The 21,294-nt window shown below is 33.4% G+C and overlaps 2 protein-coding genes across 5 annotated transcripts; one reads left to right on the forward strand and one right to left on the reverse strand.

Moving 5' to 3' along the window:
- The first annotated feature begins 47 nt into the window (after positions 1–47).
- LOC148616411 (uncharacterized) lies at positions 48–7,179 on the forward strand. Of its 3 annotated transcripts, none has more exons than XM_088583428.1 (2): positions 48–293; positions 5,843–7,179. In XM_088583428.1, exon 2 carries the CDS (start codon positions 5,937–5,939, stop codon positions 7,059–7,061), a length of 1,125 nt encoding a protein of 374 aa, XP_088439554.1. In that variant the 5' UTR covers positions 48–293; positions 5,843–5,936; the 3' UTR covers positions 7,062–7,179. The 3 variants fall into 3 exon arrangements, with proteins under 3 accessions (XP_088439554.1, XP_088439553.1, XP_088439552.1); XM_088583427.1 differs by lacking the exon at positions 48–293 and adding an exon at positions 3,160–3,262; XM_088583426.1 differs by lacking the exon at positions 48–293 and adding an exon at positions 4,596–4,780.
- Positions 7,180–12,926: 5,747 nt separating this feature from the next.
- Positions 12,927–20,726, reverse strand: LOC148616412 (uncharacterized). Of its 2 annotated transcripts, none has more exons than XM_088583430.1 (6): positions 20,575–20,726; positions 19,319–20,171; positions 17,373–17,499; positions 16,918–17,027; positions 15,087–15,196; positions 12,927–13,737 (listed from the first exon to the last, which is right to left on the reverse strand). In XM_088583430.1, exons 2-6 carry the CDS (start codon positions 19,994–19,996, stop codon positions 13,641–13,643), a joined length of 1,122 nt encoding a protein of 373 aa, XP_088439556.1. In that variant the 5' UTR covers positions 19,997–20,171; positions 20,575–20,726; the 3' UTR covers positions 12,927–13,640. The 2 variants fall into 2 exon arrangements, with proteins under 2 accessions (XP_088439556.1, XP_088439555.1); XM_088583429.1 differs by having other exon boundaries at positions 19,055–20,171; positions 20,575–20,725.
- Positions 20,727–21,294: the final 568 nt, after the last annotated feature.

The following is a 21,294-nucleotide window of genomic DNA, read 5'->3' on the forward strand; positions in this document are numbered from 1 at the left end:
GGGAAAACGTACCTGTATACATATATATGAACACTGCATGATAATATGATTGACAAATTCATTAATTTTATGTTGATCACTGTCAATCACAGTAATGAGAAAATAAGCTTCCATGTGTAGTTCCTAACAAAGCCAATACACAAATAATCAATACAAAAGCGACTTCTTTGTCTAAAATTTAGACTATCTGCCGAGGATTAAGTTTAAGAGGATCAATTAAAATTATTATGTCATCTCGTATGGCTTACGTGAAATGTTGTGGTGGCTCAATTTAAGTCAGTATCGAAATGCAAGTAAGTGGCTTTTCAAAACTGTATTTGATCTGTTATATTTATCAAAATGTGCATTTTCAGAAACTAAATATTGTAGATTTTGTCACTGGATGTTGTTTGTCAAAATTAAAGAAATTCAATAGCTTTCGATTAATCATGCATTGATACTTGATAACTTAATCTGAAAGGGAGGTTTATATATTATTGCCGGATCGTACATATATGTTTTGTGATAATTACAACATTTTCAAAATGGAAACGTGATTTATTCTGTATCCCGGCTATACCGTGTAACACCAGGTATACCACACTTCCCGTCAATCTTTCAGTCTGTCGATCTGTTCGTTATTCACTTTATAAAATCTGATCGATAGGCTCGGTGATTCATGCACCAAGTTTGCATTTTATATCCAGAAGTACCTAAAGACCACATCGATAACCAGCCTTGGTTTGCCATTCAATTGTTGCGCTTTCGAGATAAATAAAATATGAAATTTACACCTTGCAAGAGTTATCGTTCTTGTTTTGGTTTAATTTGATTGATTTTATTCGGAGATGAGTGTATTGTTTTCTCAAAAATACAGATACATGTATGTATGCATAAAGGACTATCGTTACGTAAAGATATACACGTAGCATATATAGACCGAAAAAGATAACTTGTTCGGTGGGTCTTGTACTTATATATAACACATTTATCAACTTCTGCTTCACTGTATGTGCAAGTTGCACATGATATTTCATGTCATTCTTGCCAGTTTTTCAGTATTATATATCACTTCCTATTTATTTTTGCTCCTGGATTTATATGGATTGTTAGGGGTATGCATGCTTGATTAGCATCCCGATATGAGTGACCTAATGTTCGACTCATATTATGTTTTTTTTTTAATTTAATTTTAATTTTGCAATTAGAATTTAAATGTTGCGTGTAGTTCTGTATGCATGCAATTCAAATGTTTTTAAAAATATACTTTGAAATTGTTAAGTTATTCAAGGGTAAAAAAATCATGAAAAACAAAACTTACAAATAAAAAAAAATAGCACGTGTGGTAAGAAACCACTAGCATGTGGGTCATGCAAAAAGTATGGCACGTTAGGCTTAATGAGTTTCCAAAATTAACCCCCCTCCTCCCCCAACTCTCCCAACATAAAAAGAGTTTAAAACTCATGTACTCTGTATCACCTTACTAGTCACACAACACGGACTTTACGACGTATGTCGTCACAGTTGTGCAGAGTTTTTTTTTACATTCAACCAGGAAATAAAACGAATACGGGTTTTCAAGTACATTGTAGTTTGAACCGTCTTAAAGCATATTGTACGTACCCTTGACTTATAATGAAGGGACAACCATGGCTTTATCTCGATCACTTGCTGTGCAATTCGAAGAATTATAGTTAATATACAAAGGAATGAATTTAGATTTAACCCCTAAGAACTTCATTCATATACTTGTGTTAGCTGTAATTTGGTGCAGGTCGGTACACCTAAATTTTAACTTAGAAATAAGATATGTCATTACATATTTTCGCTTATAACTAGAAAGTTACGAGTCGTTGTGAATACTGAACTACAATTCAATGTTAGTGATACAGTTCAATTATGTTAACAGGTTTTCTTTAAGAAGCATGTAAGTACGAAACAGAATACACTGATAATATCAAGTTTTATTATATACATCTATAGGATAATAGAAATATTACCGTTTCTCCTTCAGGCAGTCGTAAAAGTGTCGTTCGAAAATTGAATTTTAATAACAGGTCATCAGAATTTGTTACAAATTAATTGCCTTCTATAACATAATTTGTCTAAAGAATTCATACAGTTTTTATCATATACATTAAATAAGGGAGAAAACAGTGCAGGGTAGGATCCAGGATGTTCGTGGGGAATGGAAGTCACTATTAATTTTACATTTGTACCGTTTACTACATGAATTTTTATGCAAAACTTTGGCAAGATTAGCAATTAGCCCGTACCCTCCCACTCCCTTTTACAAAATGTCTGCAATACCCGTACTTTACTTAGTTTAAGAGTCACACACAATAGCCTAGTAATCATGACGCATTAAATTTAAATTTCTATTGAACTTCTGGACCTTATGAGTACCATATACGACACGTTTTATTCAGAACTTATGTAAGACCAAACATGCAGACTGAGTATACAGTACAACAGTATAAATGTACATCTATTGCTCAACGCATGTCGACTTCAGTGTTATTTATACTTTAGATGTCATGCTGTGCATCAATATATACCTGTAGTACATGTTATAATTAGAATAGTGCCTCAAATTCACAAATCTCTGACCGAAATGCATAAAATAGACTTTAAAGTGAATTTCAAGACAATCATGTAGATTTGAGAATTTAAACTTGCCACATATTTAAAATTCATAATGTTATATGTTTTAGAAGAATCATTATTTTGTTTTATTCAATAATTTGAGTTGCTTGTAATTTAATCTGGTTATCCTTATCCATAACCTGTGGGTTTGATCTTTCACTCAATTAAGTTTCTTTGTGTCAAGTCCTCTTTTTTAAATCGTATCCTATTTACTCATAAATTACAAAGAAAACAAATTGAATTTCTCTTAAAACAAACCCCATCAAAGACCACAAACGACTACAAACGTTCTTATAAGACTATAATCCAGATTATTTAATGATGAACGTTAACTTGAGTTGTTTGTTTTGAATGTTTGTGGTGTTTAGTGAGGTTTTATTCTTATTGACACCAAAACCATTAAAATTCAGTTAATGGATAATTATAGCTGTAGTCCACGTGTCTTTGACAAGTAAACCCTCCCTTAATAAAACGGTTTTTATATTTTCTTCCCTCTTTACAATTAAATATATAATCATTTCCGCCTTTTAAACCCTACACTTACATCGGGATAATGAATTCTGTTTTCCGTTAAAACGGAAAGACAAACGGATGAAAGGTTATTGTACCATTACATGTGAACGGAGAACAACAAATTGTAAGTTGTATCAAATATTTAATTTCTTAACACATATTTATGTATAATCTGCATTATATATAAAATAACTGAATATTGCATTTGAAATTGCATAGGATGCTGAAGGCAGTACGTGTGTATTTGGTTAATGCATTTTATTCTCTTTGAATAATTGTAAATACAATGTTCTGCGGTCTCAGTCATCAATCTCATTCAATCTTGTAAGTTTATCATTCTTTTTCGATACCCTTACAAGCCTCTTACTGTAGATTACCATACTCTCGACTTTACTTTACTTGCTGTTAATTCGAACATTGGGTGTAGAAACTAAGCTTTCATCTTCTCTAACTTGTTGACACTTCAGCAAACAAGAATGATGGCAACTTAGAAGCTAATCACACAATCTGATTTTATTGTAAGTTAATAACATTATGATATTTATTCTGGTGTTGACATTGGACAGGTACATCGCTGTATAAAGCATTTTAATGTTCAGTTACTCAATATCGTTTTATACACGCATGCTTTACATGATTCAAGTTGATACTAACTACAAAAACATTCTAAAATATCTTATTTCCCTCTTTTTTTGTACTTAATATCTTTCAGTCCTAAATAAGCATGAGTATACTCTTGTATAATTGGATCTACTACCTGGGTCTAGTGTATGTTTGTGCTAGATGGTAAGCTCTATACTGCATAATCATATATCTAGTGCTATTTAGGTGACAGTAAGAATTCATAAAATCCATATATTGTACCTTGTAGTCTTCGTTCTCGTGTACTTCTGTTCTAAACTACTTTTGATATAATGGGTTCGTTTGTTTTGATTCAGAATCTGGTCACAATGCCAACACTCGTGACTATGGTATCTTCAACAGGTGTATTTCAGTATTGATGGTATAACTTCCTGTTGTTATTTACCTAAAATTGTGTTGCAATTGAAACATTAAATATTATGATATATTTCTTATACTCAGTGTAATGGTATTTCTAGAATCTAGCTGAAAATATAACATACATGTATTATTGCAATCTATTTTTGCTTCTTGCAAATGTATGTTTCTATGTTTCGTTTCTAATGATGATAAGCCAATTTTTGGCACTAGCACCTTATAACAGAGCATCTTACCTACATAGGGAGAGGCTCAAGTAGGGATAAAATTTATTATTCAAAACATTAACCTCATCAAATTTTATTTTCAATCGATGAAACAAAGAACTCGATTATCTTTTAACGAGATTGTCAGGTAACTAATTTGGGAGGCGATTAATGTGCCAGATTCCATTTATAAACGATGCCTAAATTATCTTCTATCTTATCACTAAATCATAGCTCTGAGATTCAACAGCTTAGTCTACTGATCAGCTGATTTCTCTGAGTATCTTTGTGTTTTTGTTTGCGATGTTGACCTACAAGATTTAGGGTAAAGCAGGTAGCTTTATTGTGATGGAATATTGCCATTTCTTCATGTGACTTTGTTTCGTTACTACGCATTTATGTCAGGTTCAGAAGTATAACGATTCCATGTAACCAAAGTAAGTTATGATACATTATAATTCATTAAAAGATCGCAAACCTTTTTGTTCAATACAGGATTAATTGAAATTTAATTTTAAGTTTCTGTAATTCTTAACGAAAGTTGATAGAATTAAATGGAAATATGTAATTCGCTTTAGTAATTATCATATCAGAATCTAATTAAAACCGCTATAAGTATGAAACCGGCCATCGGTTCAGCATCCTAATTGTCAACTTCACATTTACAATGAATAATACATTATATGCATTGCTTAAACAAGTAGTCCAAGCAATGCACTAGCACCTCAAAGTTTTTAATTCTTAACAGCCTTCGGATGCTTTCAACAATATTTTTTGCACCTGTGCTGATTTTTTCATAGGTTCATGTCTTTGTTTTGTTGTCAGATACAGTATTGATTATTGAAGTATCGTATAATTTTGTGTCCATTTTTTATTTTCTCATTATTTCTTTTCCCTTTTTTGTTATAATTGTATTGACTGATGCACTCATCAAGGTCGTTCAAACTTGAAGAGAGAACGTACGAAAGAAACTCTTTTATGACGAATATATCAGGCAAAAAACCCATAGTGCTACTTCTTTCAATTCTTAGAAACGGACCCACACTATATTCATGCACCAATATCACTGAATAAGGACTTAACTTTTGAACGCGACAATTGTGACTTTAATCCCTTTAACAAGGTTTTACTAGGGATGAGTTATTTATAAAGTTTTGTCGTACAGTTTATTGCAGCCCCGGTTATGATCGAACTAGCTTTGTAAATTCTTTCTTAGTTCAGTAAAATGTTCTTATAACACACATTCACAGCACGCAAAACTTGAATCGATATGCATTGTACTTGAAACTGTAGTGGGGAACACTTACCTATGTGATTAAAATGAAGCATATTCTAGTACATTGCACGCAAATGAAGATATATCAGCTTTAATCATATCTCTGCATTAATGCCGGGTTACTACTGGTAGATTTGAAATGAACATTATTAACTTAATGCGCTACATATAAGCTTTTTAAAATTAGCCTTGTGTATAGTTTGTCATTCTTTATTCATTGCAGTTACTGAGCTTGAGAGAGGAGAGGAAGTCAAATTACATCTGGCAACGAGAGCTGGTAAATAGGTACAGCAATGAGATAGTTTATCTCTGTAAAAATGCCAAACAAAATCAACGTTGATGAGGATTACTTCTTACTTGATACTGTTAAATCAGGGAAAGAAGACCAAGTGAGAAATATCTTAGGAAATGGTAACTATAGAAACCGGGATTACAAAGATGAGAAGGGTAAAACTGCATTCCATTGGGCAACGGAGTACGGGTATGATAAAATTGCATACTTGCTGCTAGACTCCGATTGGAATGTTAACTCAACTGACTTCAAGTTACAGACTCCACTGCATATTGCCTGCAATCATCGGCGTTCGGACATTGCATTGGCCCTTATTCTTGCCGGGTGTGACATAAACGTTTGTGATGAATCCGGAAATACTCCTTTACAACGTGCAATACACAACAGTTTAGACACTGTGGTTTACATGCTGTGTGAAAAGGGTGCAACAATTAACACACGAAATAAGAATGATTGGACCCCGCTTCATGAAGCAGTAAGAGTCGGCAATGAATATTTCGTTGAAAAACTTTTAAAAAGGAGCGCCGATGTAAATGCAATAACGGCATATAAAGCAACGCCATTTTCAACAGCAATATTTTACTATAGAATTGCTCAAAGAAACGCTTATCCTTCTATAGATAGTATTTTAGAAATGCTCATACATAACGACTGTAGGCTTAGTCAGTGTGACGGACAATGGTCTCCGTTGCTGTCAGCCATTTCTATATGTAACAGTCGTATTGCAGGGATGTTGTTATGGCATGGTTGTCTCATAGAGACCAGCATGATGTACAGTAGAAACTTACTTGTTGACACTTTTGCCCGGTGTGAACCAGCTGCTGTCAAACTTTTGGTGCTATGTGGCTATCAACTTACATTTCAGGAGGTCGAACAATGCCATCGACGTATTCCGACGTTTTCACGGTCTTTTAGACGTCTAGTGGCATCGGATATGAAGAACGGCACTCATGGCGTCCAGATTATGGTCTGGCTGCGTGAGCGAGCAGAAAATGCTTTGACTCTGTCAGAAATTTGCCGAATATCAATTCGACAGTCGCTAAACCGTGGTGCTGCTGATACGTCCATCGTTAAAAATATTGAGAAACTTCCATTGCCTAAATGTTTGAAGCAATTTATTAGAATGGACGAATTTAAGCATTCTTTCTGATCTAAGTCGAATCTTGTGCAATAATTTATTTAATTTATATTTTTATGATTTTATTTATTTATTTATCATTGTCATTTTAATTTTAAAGAATTAAATCCTTCGTGTTATTCATCTTAAATTGGCTTAGTGCACTATTTTACTGAGCGTGCATCATTTGTATCGGCTTCAAAATACTATAAGGTATTGATAAGACATGTTTTCTATACAATTAGGCCAAATGAAAAAGATGTGTGTTTTCTATTACCCTACCCACCCTAAAAATAGTATATTCTAAAGTCTTTCGTTTATTTGTTAGTTTTTTTTTGTTGTTTTGTTTTGTTTTGTTTTTTTGTTTTGTTATTGTTATGTTTTTTTGTTTATGATTTTTAATAAGCAGTCTTAAAGTCTAAAATGCTTCTCCAATGGACCCAAGGTTAAAAATGTAAAATAAAAAAGAATACCTACCTTCCTACCCTACTTGTTTTCAAAGGTGTAGTAGGAAACACATATGAATGATATTGGCTTAAATCATCCCAAATAACGTTAGTTTACCTAGTTTATCTAACCTATTTGTTCATGCCATTTCTTCAGAGTGTCTAACTGTTATTCGTTGTCCAAATTTTGGTAAATTTATCTATCAAAAACATTGTGAGAGGTAAAAAAAAACAGTTCGTTATAGACTGGGAAAGGCTTTGAGTCCATAGTATAGTTGTTATCTTCTCGCATGTCAAATGGGGTCATCCCATGATTGCGTTGGTAGTGGTCAATGCAAGTCGTCTAAGCATACGTCAATTCGATACCGTAGTTTTATTCTTATTTGAGTAAAACACTGCATTATCCTCAGATTATTGAAGTTTTGTGGCACCGGGCCTGGTATCGAACTGTTTATTAACTCCGCCATTATAAACTACTAATCTCTAGCCTGTATTAAGAATAAGGGAAGAAATTACTTTATTACGTTTTAATTAATGTTGGCAGATTCATGATAGAAATGAGTCTTGAGAATTTTGGGGGGAGTGTGGGATAAATTTACGTCAACTCTTTGACAAGCAATTACTGAATGTTAAACATGCTGCATCAGAATAAAAAAAAAATCGGACTAAATGGGTATTCACTTTCTGGCGGCCTGTTCTTCCTGAGTCCAGAGAAGTATTTTGAAATATACTATGATACAATGAGACCCTAGTTTACATGCATACATGTGAATATATGGCGAAATAAATTCCCATATATTGTGCAATTACTTTTACATCCACTTTCACAATTTGACACAAAAAGATTGCGACCGAAGATATAAGGCTTTAATCTCATATTTGCTAAATGGTTACCTTCAGTATATCAACCAGCGCTCGAGATGGAGACCACAGAAACAGCGTTTACTGCATCTGTTTTTGGACCAACGTTTCGAATTTGACAACAGTGGTCATCTCAGCTCTAAGATTTATGATAAAAGAGACGACTTTAGTTTTATGAATTTTCCTTCCCTGTACAGCAATACACCTTCATCTCCTGCGTATGGTTTATATATTCCACAAATGATTTGCTACACTGAAGCAAGTACAAACTACTCTGATTTCCTTGAGCGCCATAAATATCTATGTAACAGACTTCTGAATCAGGGGTATCAGAAAATGCATCTCAAAAGGTCTCTTACCAAATTAAATTTTTAGATATCAGTCCTTGGTTGAAAAATACTCAGCTTCTTATGAAATAATGAGCAATGATTGTTTTTTGTGCTGATGTGACCATGATTTACTAATTATGAAGCAATCGCATGCAAATGCTATTTAATCACCACCGGTATATTCACGCTGAAATGGAAAAGGGGGGTCTACCGCGCTGTAAAATCTTTGAAATGCCTGTACCAAGTCCGGACCATTTGCGGTACCAGCTGCTCCGGTGATGTATTGTCTATTTTGCTAGATTTGTTTTGGTTTGGCTTGATTATGGATCGGATTAGTGTTCCGGTAATTTTGTTTTTACCTTTGTTTCTTTATTTCTTTTAAATAAATGAACTGAATCCTTTCCCGAGTGACTGAACTCTGGGGGCCCACATGGATCCCAATTAAAACATATACTTGTAATTAGCCTTTACACTGGTCGAGTCTAGCATATGTCTATATAAACATACCGATAGAATAAGTCATCTATTTATTATAAAAAACTTCATTTATGCAATATCAAATTTTGATTTTAGGTGTGTTTATTATATTTGCCATTTCCAACGAAATAGAATTTGTGGGGTACACAAAACTCGATCCCTCTGAAACATTTTGTTATTTCATGTCAAAATACGTCAAGATGTACACATAATCAAGCTCTGCAGGTTAATTGGTACTTCATTTGTTTTAATAATTTGTCAGGCACGTGTTTCCTGGTTAACCATCTAATTGTTAGGGTTACACATGTAAGGTATCACAGAAATGTACGTGGATTTATCTTTTTATGATGGGGTTACATTTGTGAAATATCATGTACTTACACTAATTATCTGTTTTTATTGGTAGACACTGATTTACTATTTATTTATGTAAAAAAATCAGCGAATTGAATAAACACAGTTTTGATTATTGCGTAATAATAATAACGCTCTGCAGAACATCAAAATCAAACGAGCCCCTAGCGAAATATTCTAATGGCAGATAAAAGTTTGATGCAATTAACAAGATTGTTTAAATCAACTGTACGTTTATATAATTATGATATCTCAAGTCTTTCTTTCCTGAGTCCGGAGATATACCCTATTCGTTTTGAACTACGAAGCGATGGATGGTTAAGTTTGACTCCTGTCATCTTTTGACAGTTTTAACGACAAAACGGTCCTTGTTTTTTTGAATAAACCTTTATTCTAAGTAGCCTCAGTTAGTACATTTTGTATTTCGAAAAAAAAAAAACCGCCATCATGGAATTTTCATGCACCGTTTTAAAATACATAAATGGTACAAATAATAACACCAATTAGATAACAACTAAAGAAAACGGAATAAAACAGAAATAGCAATATAGCCGTAAAATACTCATTAATACAAATGTTAAACCCGGTACATGAAAGAAAAGAAAATAAAAAAAAATACATGGAATCATAGCATTTTTAAAATAAAATTTTAAAGAATACACCCATTTTTTATCGGCCTTTTAGTTCAATCTGAATCTCTATTAATTTGCGCGGAAGTTTTCTAGCAAAATAACAGTAAGCTAAGTTCGAGTGAAATGTCACCAGTGTTGTCTTAAACAATCGAGGCTTGATTCTTATTCCTGCTGTTGTCTTGTTTACCGACTTTAAAATCTTGTTTAAATAATAATGATACGGTTTTTACGGGGATTTTCAAATCGCTTTTACTTGAATTCAAGATGGGTAAATTAGCCAACTTTGATAAGAAAACAAAAGTTATTGTTGAACATTCTTCAAATCAATGTAAAGCTGATTTGATCAGTATGGCTGAAATAATGTAAACTTAATCATGGCAATATACAAATATTCAAATGAATGTATTATGCCTTTTTGTAATTGATGCTTTTGCATTACGGTGATAAGTTACAAGTTTAATTTTCAGTTTGGAAATTAAGCTGTGGTAATACACTAAAAGAAACTCACTGCAGATCTACATTTCACATATACAAGAATAACAAATTTAATTTTCAGTTGGGATATTAAGCTGTGATGGTACAATTAAAGATAATCACGACAGACCTACATTTCACATATAAAAGAATAAATTTATTTTTTCTTATTTTGTTTTATACTTGTCAATATATCTTGAAGTTATCTTTCTTTTCAATGTGTTAAGCTTAATATGTTGATGAATAATTCAAATCACTGACCAGGATTATAAAATGAGACCACTAGAACAAGGTTTTCTAAAGTTTGTATGGTGTAAATAGTCATATAATTCAAAGAAAATTTAAATTGTTTACGTGTAAGTTACCAAACATGATGTCAAGAAAGTCAATGGTAAATATTAATACAACGACTCCACATTCCTATGTTGGCACTCCGCACGTTGGTGGTGACAAATTGCTTTATCACTTATAAATATGATTAGAGTGTTTGATCAAACATTAAGATTGTTAAGATTGACAAAGGAAAAATTATATAGATAGATTTTATTTATTTTTTTGTTCTTTTTTATGTTTAGACAAAGGAATTCAAACAGAATTAATAATTCGCTTTTAACGTTCTTAGTTCATGCTCCCAGTTTTTAGTGGAGTCCAAGTTGCTCATTTGCATTTGTTGCTTTGTGTGTATGATTTTAGTTACTTTATGTTCTATGTTGTGTATGTCTGTTTTTCATATCTGGTCTTTGTGCTTGGACTGCATTCTTTTGATTACCGCTATAACCTTGGTTCCCTGATTACACATCCATACCCGCCAGACAAAATTCATCAAAGAGCTTATTCTTCAAGGGGTACTAAAATATTCATCGAAATCTATATTCATAACTTGCAACGAGTATAATTTTTTTTGTTTTTTTAGAGGGGGGGGGTTAGAAAAATGTTTTTTTTTTTTTTTTGTCGGTATAGTTCAGCTAATCATGTTGTTGGGAGAAGTTGATAGGGGGTGGGTGAAATAAAATAAAAATATAATAAATAAGTAAATAAATTTATATACAATTTATTGATATTGACATATGGAATATGGTGAAATAAAGATACGGAGCTCTCTCTCATTGCTCTGCAGAGAATCAGGATTTTACGAGTTCCTGGTATTTTGTTTGAAAGCCAAATATTGGTTGCTAAAGAAATGATTTAAAAATCAGCCATTCACCTGGTATATAAAAAATACTTACTTTTCTCGAGCGAAATTAACTGACCATCCATATTATATTTCATTTAGTCTTTAGTACTTTTCGAAATAAAAAGTACCAATTACAATGAAAACACAATATGGCGTCATTTTGTCTCTAAATGTCGATAATAGACCTCAACGGGTTGAATGCTAATCTGTCTCAATATATTTCAATTTGTTAAATTGTTTTCATATAGTTCGAGTGTTTTTTTTTTTTCGTCTTTTTTTTTTTTTTGTTGTTGTTGCGCTTTTCGACATTTTCTATTTAAAAAAAGCTGTCCGTAGCGATTCTGTTTGTCTATGACCCTTGAATTTAACTATGGTTACCCCTGACTAAGAAAGACGGATAAAGATGTACAATTGCTTAAAGTACATGTATCTGCAGTTGGAAGGGAATTTGTATACAAAATTAAGTACATGTGCATAACGTCGTTTAACAGGAACGAATATTGACGTGCATGGGATGCTTTCAATGAAATGGGAATCGTGAATTCAAGTTTTTGACATAATATCAGAACATTTTGATCAGAAAAAAGAAAGAAATGAGAAGAAATTGGCGGACGGGCATGTTTTATACTAAAATAAAGAAACCTTAAGCTCGTACACGACAATCTTTCATGCATTTTATTGTTGTAAGTATGCGCTTCTGAATTTGTCCTTTTAAACGCTGTAGTGATACAAATGCACTTACTACATTGAAACTGAAATGCGTAAATTGTAATATATCCATTGCTTATAGAATGAAATGTGTAATTTTGTCGCGCCATTTAATTTAATCTTATTTCAGAGTAAATGTTTTGCAAAATAAATCAAGTACAATGTAAAATTATCTGACATTAACTTTTCCAGCAAACACTGCAAAAGCTTTGTGTTATTTTTAAAAACGCTTTAAATCTTGACCTTTAACTTATTTCAATATGTATGTATTGTTCTAATGTATACTGTCCTGTCATACCATGGTCGTAGACCATATTTGTAAGACTCGAGTTCCGTGTTCTGATTTGCTCTAGTTATGAATAGGAGTGCAAATTCGTAACTAGAGCAAATGAGTTAAAACACTAAAAATTCAACTCAGCGTGCTGGATTAATACCTAGCAAGATTGTAGATTAGCCCACTTAGATAAGAAAACAAAAGTCATCGTTTCACACTTATTTAATAATGTTATTTTACAATCAGTGTTTTGATATGAACTGTTTGATACAAACTACTGACAATAATAACAAAATAAACAAATCATGTTGAATTTGTATTCATATATATTACAACGGTACATTTACTAGATTTCATTAAATTGACTTGCACTACTGTACGTTGAGTTAATAAAATTGTTCTGATACCTTTAAAACTAACTGAATATTTATAAATTAGCAATTCTTTACATGTAGTTACATGTAGTTACCTGTAGTTCACTTCTAAGCGATGTTGCTTGAAGCCGAAAATCACAACCTGTTCCATTCCCAAGCATGGAAGCCAAAATGCTTTTGAAAAAAAATTTCTTCAGAACAATAATAGTATTTCAACTTATGAGGACTTTTTTCCGACACGATTGTATACTCGTAGAACTGCTTTTCTCATGTGTTGAAGAGGTCAAGCCAATAAGACTGAAGCTATGTATTCACCATTTCTTTGCATTCATGTGGAGATATGAAATATGTGAAACTTCTCGGGTTTATGTTTCTTTTCGTTGATTTCTCTACACACACCATAACATCTAAACACAAGAAAGACTATTTGACTTGGAATCATTGAGGAACTGTATTTCTCTTCATGAATTCAGATGATTTCTCAAAACCACGCACGCATTCCGACACATCTATATGCAGAGACCATCCACACAAGTTGGGTGCTCATTGTCGCATTTGGTACATCTTTGACCAATATGATATGGTTTCTGGCCGATAATGTTCCCCCTTGAAAACCAAACACAAAAGAAAATGAATGGAATGGCGGTCAGGTAGCGGAAGTTTAAATAAAGATTAACAAAGTGACTGTTTAGGGGGTATATTGGGAACTTCTATACCCTATGATCTCAGATTATTATATTTTCTGATTGGAAAGGTCAGTAACTTGTATGTATGATTGTCGCAAAAGAAGCATAATGTCTAAAATGAATAAACCGAGAAATATACTTCATAAAATAACATGTCTTTTCGATATTCTTACTTTCTATTCTTATCTTATTGACAGAGATATCAAGGAAACCAAGATTCTAGCGGAAATCAAAAGAATGAAATCCAGGGACAAAGACCAGACATGGAAAACAGACACACACAACAAAGAATATAAAATACCCAAAATAATACATAAAAAGTAACAAAAGTAAATGAGCAATACGGACGCTACTAAAAACTAGGATCACCGGTAGAGTAAGCGTCTTCTGTTTTTCTAGAAACACACGCCGAGTTGCTCATATAGTCAAGCCTAGGGGAGACGAAGGAGAAAAGGAAAACTATTACACGTTGAACGAATCATGCAGTTTTTATGGTAGGACTTATAGTATGATAACTATGAAACGTCTGTAGTGATGACGTCAGTCTTGTAGCAATATAACTCTGAAAAAAGTCTAGCGCGATAAAAACAATCTGCTTACTATGACAAGCTCTAGCACAACTTATGCGTTGTGGTATGAAAACTCCATACGCAGTTGCCAAAGATGAAAAGAAAGATGACAATAAGGAATGAAAAGTCATCTCATTTGTCGTAGAGTTTGGTAAATATTTTTTTCCTTTACCGACGATCTCTAAGTGAAGGTCAAGATATGAGGCTGACTTCACAGTGTTTGTAGTATCTTTCATCTCTAGTTCTTTGGGGTAGATGCAATGTATAAAATCCCCGAAACTAGGACTATTTATTGATAATACGGCATCTATATAGCGGATACCGAGATTAAAGGGTCTAGCTAAACGATTTTCCTTCTTTTGGATTAGGTCAGCCATAAAGTCAGCCTCATAAGAGTGAATGAAAAGGTCAGCAAGTAGAGAAGCACAGCTTGTTCCAAAATGGAATGCCGGTCGTATGTTGAAAGCGGTCATAAGGCATCAACTTATGTTGTAACACTTTTTTGTCTGCTAAGGCCAGCTTAGTATTATGTTTAGATAATTATCTTTAAAATGTTCTGATGAGCCCTTCAGGTGTTTACTGCTATAAGATTTAAAAGTTAATTTGAATTGATGTATCTAACGTGATAGACACACCTGTATGTACTTTTGTAGACACGAAACTCCAGAAACAGATGAGTATGGTTAAACAATATACATACCCAGGCCCATAATTACAAACAATAAGATAAGCGTTTCGCCAGCCTAATTTATGAATAAATGGACATTTCCACATAGCACATCCTACCGTTTCGGTATCAGCCCAAACCATCTGAAAAAAAAAACATATTTATTAAATTTGCACTCACTTGAACTTGTGTATAATGTCCGATTATAAATGATCTCCACAAACTACGGGTTTCAAATCCAGCCCAGTTTAGACTTCAAACTTTATGGGTTAGTTCTAGGGAGTGAATTTATTGCTTTGACATTCGTTTGGTTCAACTTCAATTTGTGAGTTTAGGTTTATCTGTTGAAAGATATATATCTAGAAGGGTCTGAAAATTCCCGACGATGTTGGAACTGTCAAATTTGCAAAGCACATTTTTGGTCGTTCCCTCCGCGGGACTCGAACCCGTACCGCTGTGACATCTATGGTAACACCGCCTGCACTAAATCCAGCGCCCTAGACCACTCGGCTAGCTAGGCTATGTAAAATGTAGCTTTCGCTGGCCGGGTCATTCCTCCTCGTAGGATTAATCTAGGACTGTAACTTAGTACACGATGTATGGTAGTATGGGACAGTTTATCTAGGTGTTATCATGTAGGATAGAGGATCACAGCGGTACGCGTTCGAGTCCCGCGGAGGGGACGACCAAACATTTCTTCGCAAATTTGACAGTTCTAACATCGTTGGGAATTTTCAGACCCTTCTATACGTTTACGTTATCTTCCCTGCATCAATTTGATCCGATGGATATATATATATATATATATATATATGTATGTATGTATGTATGTATATTGAAAGTATGTATTTCTTTTTTATTCGTCACAAATATCTTAATTCAAATCCCACTCCGTATACAATTCAGACAATGTAAATGGTAAAGCTAGTTCAAGGTGCAAAAAGATGATTGTTTTGTCTTCATATTTTATATTGTACGTAACTTATTTCATTTTGTTATTTGTTTTGTTTTGTTTGTTTGTCTGTTTGTTTTTGTTTTGTCTTGTAGAAAACCACACATTTACCTCACACATCTATCAACAAAATCAAGAACGGTATCTCTTGTGAAGTGCCAATAACATCATTTTTATCTCAAAATGTAACAATAAAATAACAGAGACTGCTTATGTGGTCTGTAACTGTTTCTTATTTAGAAATTTGTTTTTGACATGCACCAATCAATTCCTGTGTGAAGTCTTATAATACTGCTGCTTAAAAATATACTCATATGATTCTCATGTGAAAACCTTGGCGGTGTTCTTAGAAAAGCAGGGGACGCTTACTCTACCGGTGCACCTGACCCATGATCCCAGTTTATAGTGTAGTCGGAGTTGCTCATTTACTTTTGTTACTTTGCATGTATGAATTTAGTTACTCTATGTTCTTTTTTGTGTATATCTGTTTTCCATGTCTGGTCTTCGTCCCTTGATTACCGCAATAACCTTGGTTCCTTGATTATTCTTGATAACACATGATTATTATATATTACAAAAACGTATAATTATCGACTGATAATCACATTCATTAACCATATTAATATAAAGGAAGTTTATGTGTCGGTAAATTTCGGTAAACGAAATCCATCTCCAAGATGTTCTACCATGTGCAATACAAAGGACAATGTCAAAACAAAAAAAATTATGTTTACCTGACAATTATCTGTGCATCATTTAACTACAATAAAGCAAAATGTGGTGACAAAATTCAGGGGAAATTCGTCTGGATTGGAATTCGAGTGTAGTTAATTTTGTGCGAAAACAGAACAATTAACGCAAATTGAAAAAGTTCAATTCAACTAAAAATTTTCTTGTAAACTAAAAGCATACCTGTTTGTAATGACCACACATTTTGCCGTTGACGCATCTACCAGTGTGTATATTATAGTTTGATTTTTCTGCTTCCCAATTAGATGTTGCTCCCAAAATGTTCCGTGTGCCTAGATTAATAAATATACTCACTATAGAATCAATATATATTGGCAACAAGTTATAAACAGTAACAGGAATATTATAAAGATAGCAATGGCCTACGCCTTTCAAAAAACTAAAGCATTTAATATTTTTTTAACTTGTCATTTTGTCGGTAAACGCAAAGGATGTATTGTATTTTATTGAACAAGTATATATATAGTAATCAAAATGTCTACATGTAATGCCTATTTTTATGAAGTTTGAAATAACAACAGGAAACGCTTTAATATGTAGATGAAGTTATCTGCAATGTCAGTAAAACTTTTCCTTGTAAGAAAGAATAACCTAGTTTTTAATGTTATGTATTATACCTCTTCTCGCATGCATGTTTTGTCCTATGTAATTATAGGGTCCACGTGAAGATCTTGATTTGTCATGGGTCCAGATACATTGTTTAGCATACTTCTGTGCAGACTTTTCTAGATCAATATCCCAGATCTGTAAAGAAGGAGGCACGTATTTAAAAATATGAACTATCTACATGTAATTTAATTCAAACAATGACAAATCAGTTAACTGGGAGCATGGACCAGGTGCACCGGTAGGGTAAGTGTCTTCTGTTTTTTCTAAATACACCCGCCAAGTTGCTCATAAAAAGTCAGGGTAGACCAAAGAGGAAAGAAAAACTATGAGACGTTGAGCAAATCAGTTTTCATGGTGCAGATTGATGTGATCCACGAGTTCATGATGACAACCATAAAACTTCTTAAGTGATGGCTTCAATCTTGTAGCAACATAATCCTGTTCCAGAAGCCTAATTGTATAAGATGTCTAGCGCGATACAAAAAGTCTGCGTACTTACGGCAAGCTCTGAGCACAACTTATGAGTTGTGATATGAAAACTCCATACGCAGGTGTAAAAGGAATATTGCCACAGATTAAAGGAAAGTTGACAATACAAAATGAAATGTCATCGTGGTGTCTATAGTATCCTTTATCTTAAGATTTTTGGTGTAGATGCGAGTTACAAAATCCCCGGAACTATGATTGTTTAATAAATAGAACTATAAAGAGTTGAAATATCACTGGTTTTTAATGCTACTGTGTTCTGATAATAATCTTAAATTGGGGGTTTCATCAGACCTTTCGATTCTTTTCATGATCCACATTGAATTAATACCACTACCGGAGTAACAAGTGTCATGGTAGGCCTGGATACCCTTAGAGGTTGAAAGAGGTTTGTTGGCCCCTTCTACAGATCCACCTATGTAGCGTTATTTGTAAAGATTCTTGTGGCGGTTAGGAATCCAGTACATAGACGGTAGACCACAATTATTGTCTTTGGTAGAGAGACCAAACGATGACAAGACAAATTTATGGTTTTCCACTATCTGTTCTTTGAAGAGTGTGGTAGCAGTATATGTCTTACTACTACTATTATTTTCTACGTCTACGAAAATTGCGCCTTTGGGAAATAACCTATATATAGGGCAAGGATTTCATACAGTTTAAACAAAAAATTCTAATTGAAATTCCTGATGTCCATTACAGTTTCCATTGTCTTGAGTTCCATATATTGAACTTCAAAGCGTCCACAATACACAAAAAATGTTCCGATATGCATGCCATGTGCAATCATATCTGGTAATTAATAACTTGCTCAAATACAGAATGCACGATGTATTCCACCCATTCATTTTCATTTATCATATAATTACATTTAAGATTCAAGGTGAAAAGATGAACACGTTTGTAAAGTGTTATGTAACATAACGTATGAGGTAATTTCGAAGGTGCATTTTTAAGGACATTCAGTTAATAAATGTATTCGAAAAGCAAGGCCGGGTATTAAAAAGTTATTGTTAAAACTATAGTTAATGGACATGGACCTCCGGAACTCAAAAGTAACACTACAGTAATTATGATATTTCATTTATGAGTTTTAGCAGGACGACAGACAGTACAAATCATTATTAACAAAACTTCGTACTTTATATCAGGCATGACTTAATGCTTTGGTAGCACTTCTATTTTACTATTGTAAACTACCTACAAGTTTTTTCATATTAGCTGCTGATGGACTAGCGCCTTTCCTAACTCTATTATGGTCTTCTAGTAGTAAAAACTTTTCGTCTTCATTGATAGTTTTGCCTTTACCCCCGCTGTATGTCACTATAGGTTTACCTGGCTGTGGTAAATGTCGGTCTTTTTTCTTAGGTTTGCCATGTCTGAGGACGTCTTCTGGACTATTCGGGCCGAATTGATTATAACTTATTCTAGTACCGCCTGGGATTTGTACACTAGAACTTCCACTCACCCTTACTTTAGCTCCTGGTGGTAAGTTAGCCAGGAAATCATTAACAGAAAAACCGATATCACTGCTATTTGTTGTAAATAACGGGAATGAACCACTCCATACTTTCCTGCGAACACTGGTCCCTGTATGAGTATTCGGAGAGACATTAATCGTGCTCGTGGAAGAATTAAATTTGATGGGAACTGTTTGTGACCACCATGACTTATGAAATGACTTCGGTTTAGATGTTTGATTATGTTTAGGTGATATATGATGAATCTCACGACCATCAGGGCCAACTATAGTTCTTCTTGTTGCAATCGGTTTGTAAGGATTTCCTACATGATATCGTTTTGATGTAAATATCCTAGTTCCAGGAGGCATATTAGCCAAAACACTATCTGGTATACTGTCTGAATTGAACCTTTTAGCAGTGTGACTTCCACTACCACTGTTTATAACGTGTTGGTGTACTGTTGGTGTCCAACTTCTGCTTCCTTTATGGAATGTCTTTGTAGTCCAAGTACGTTTCCCTTTATGGCCAGTATTCGTTTGTGTACTCCGATGTACGTTTTTATTTTGCCCATAACCAATCGTCTGTACTATCCTTCGAGTGACAACTGTTCTGCCATTACAATATTGCAGGGATGTGTCCAACAAAATCCACAGATAAAAGTAATCTAGTGACATTTTAAACATATATTGTAGTGCATCTTTTCATTAATATACTAGTAAAATATCAGACCATTACACCTACAAGTGACAGTCAGCATGGAAAACACGAGGCTCTCAGCTATAGGTGACATAATTTACTGCAGTGACTATTTAATGTTTCTTCACATGCCAGAGAGGATGTTGCCTCAGTAACTACTATCTGTAATTAATGTGCACAAAAGGGATATTACCACTTCCGTGGAAATTAATATTAGATAATAAAAATGTTTTTCTGTTGAATTTTATTAGAAATTGGTTTTCATATTCGCATATATTGCATTCAAATGATGTTTCCTTCAATTTGAATTGTCGCTTATTAAAAATGCAGAATAAAACCTGTTAACAAAAAATTAAGTTTGTTTGTTTGTTTTGTTTTTATTTTATGATTAAGATTTATCAATAACAATAACTTAAGGCAAATGAAAATCGATTCACCATTTGAAGTCCCATAAACAGTACTACGTGAATGGAAGGCATTATACACCACAATTATATACATTAATTTTCCACAATAATTATGAAGTGGTAAGAAAGGAGTATGCAAAACTATATTAAGTACATACCTGTATATTACCTATAATAGTCCTGTCACTTCCGCTGTAAATACTAAGCCCTCAAATAACAAAATAACAAATTAGTTTTAACATGGCGGGTTGATAACCTCGTGTAATAGAAAGTGATTTACTGTTTCGTCCGATTTCACTTTCGCCTTAAACATAACTACTTATATAATCCGAAGATTTCGTTTAATGTACTTAAGTAACAGTTGTTGAACAAAATGAATATAATTTCATGAAATTTTGTATGCATGTTTGGTGATTTCCTAATGGCTGATCACAAAAAGATTATTCTCTTTCAGTCTGACGTAAAACATGCATGTTGATTTATTTTCTTGAATAGAATCAAGAAAAAATAGTAAGTCCTCAGAAAAACAATTTTTCGGTCATATTTAGGTCAATTAATATACCAAAAAAATCAACTTTAAAATTGAATTAGTGCAATGTATCAAGCCTCGACAGTTTTGCTGATTGTGGTCGGTTTAGAACGATTTCTTCCCATGTAAATTCTAAGGGAAGCGAGAAATATTTAAAAAATCCAGAAAGAGTTACCACACACACACACACACACACACACACACACAAAACTAAAATTTAATGCAAATAGAATAAAAATTCATATGCGAGAAAAATATTCTATGGATTAGAAAAAAAATGTAATGGGAGTTTTTAATAATACCATAGATCTCATAAAGTTATATGAAACTTTGAGCAATTCCATGCGAT

The sequence above is a fragment of the Perna viridis genome, chromosome 5 (assembly GCF_037379345.1).
Source record: "Perna viridis isolate PV_CMFRI_1.1 ecotype Kerala chromosome 5, ASM3737934v1, whole genome shotgun sequence".
Taxonomy (NCBI): domain Eukaryota; kingdom Metazoa; phylum Mollusca; class Bivalvia; order Mytilida; family Mytilidae; genus Perna; species Perna viridis.

What these genes read in the sequence shown, in the direction of transcription:
- LOC148616411 (XM_088583428.1), top strand. Translation starts at nt 5,937, where the DNA reads ATGCCAAACAAAATCAACGTTGATGAGGATTACTTCTTACTTGATACT.
- LOC148616412 (XM_088583429.1), bottom strand. Translation starts at nt 19,996, where the DNA reads ATGTTTAAAATGTCACTAGATTACTTTTATCTGTGGATTTTGTTGGAC. An exon ending in AAACATGCATGCGAGAAGAG is followed by an intron (nt 17,028 to 17,372) that starts GTATAATACATA and finishes TTATTAATCTAG; the next exon opens with GCACACGGAACATTTTGGGA. An exon ending in GTTTGTAATTATGGGCCTGG is followed by an intron (nt 13,738 to 15,086) that starts GTATGTATATTG and finishes TTGGTTTTCAAG; the next exon opens with GGGGAACATTATCGGCCAGA.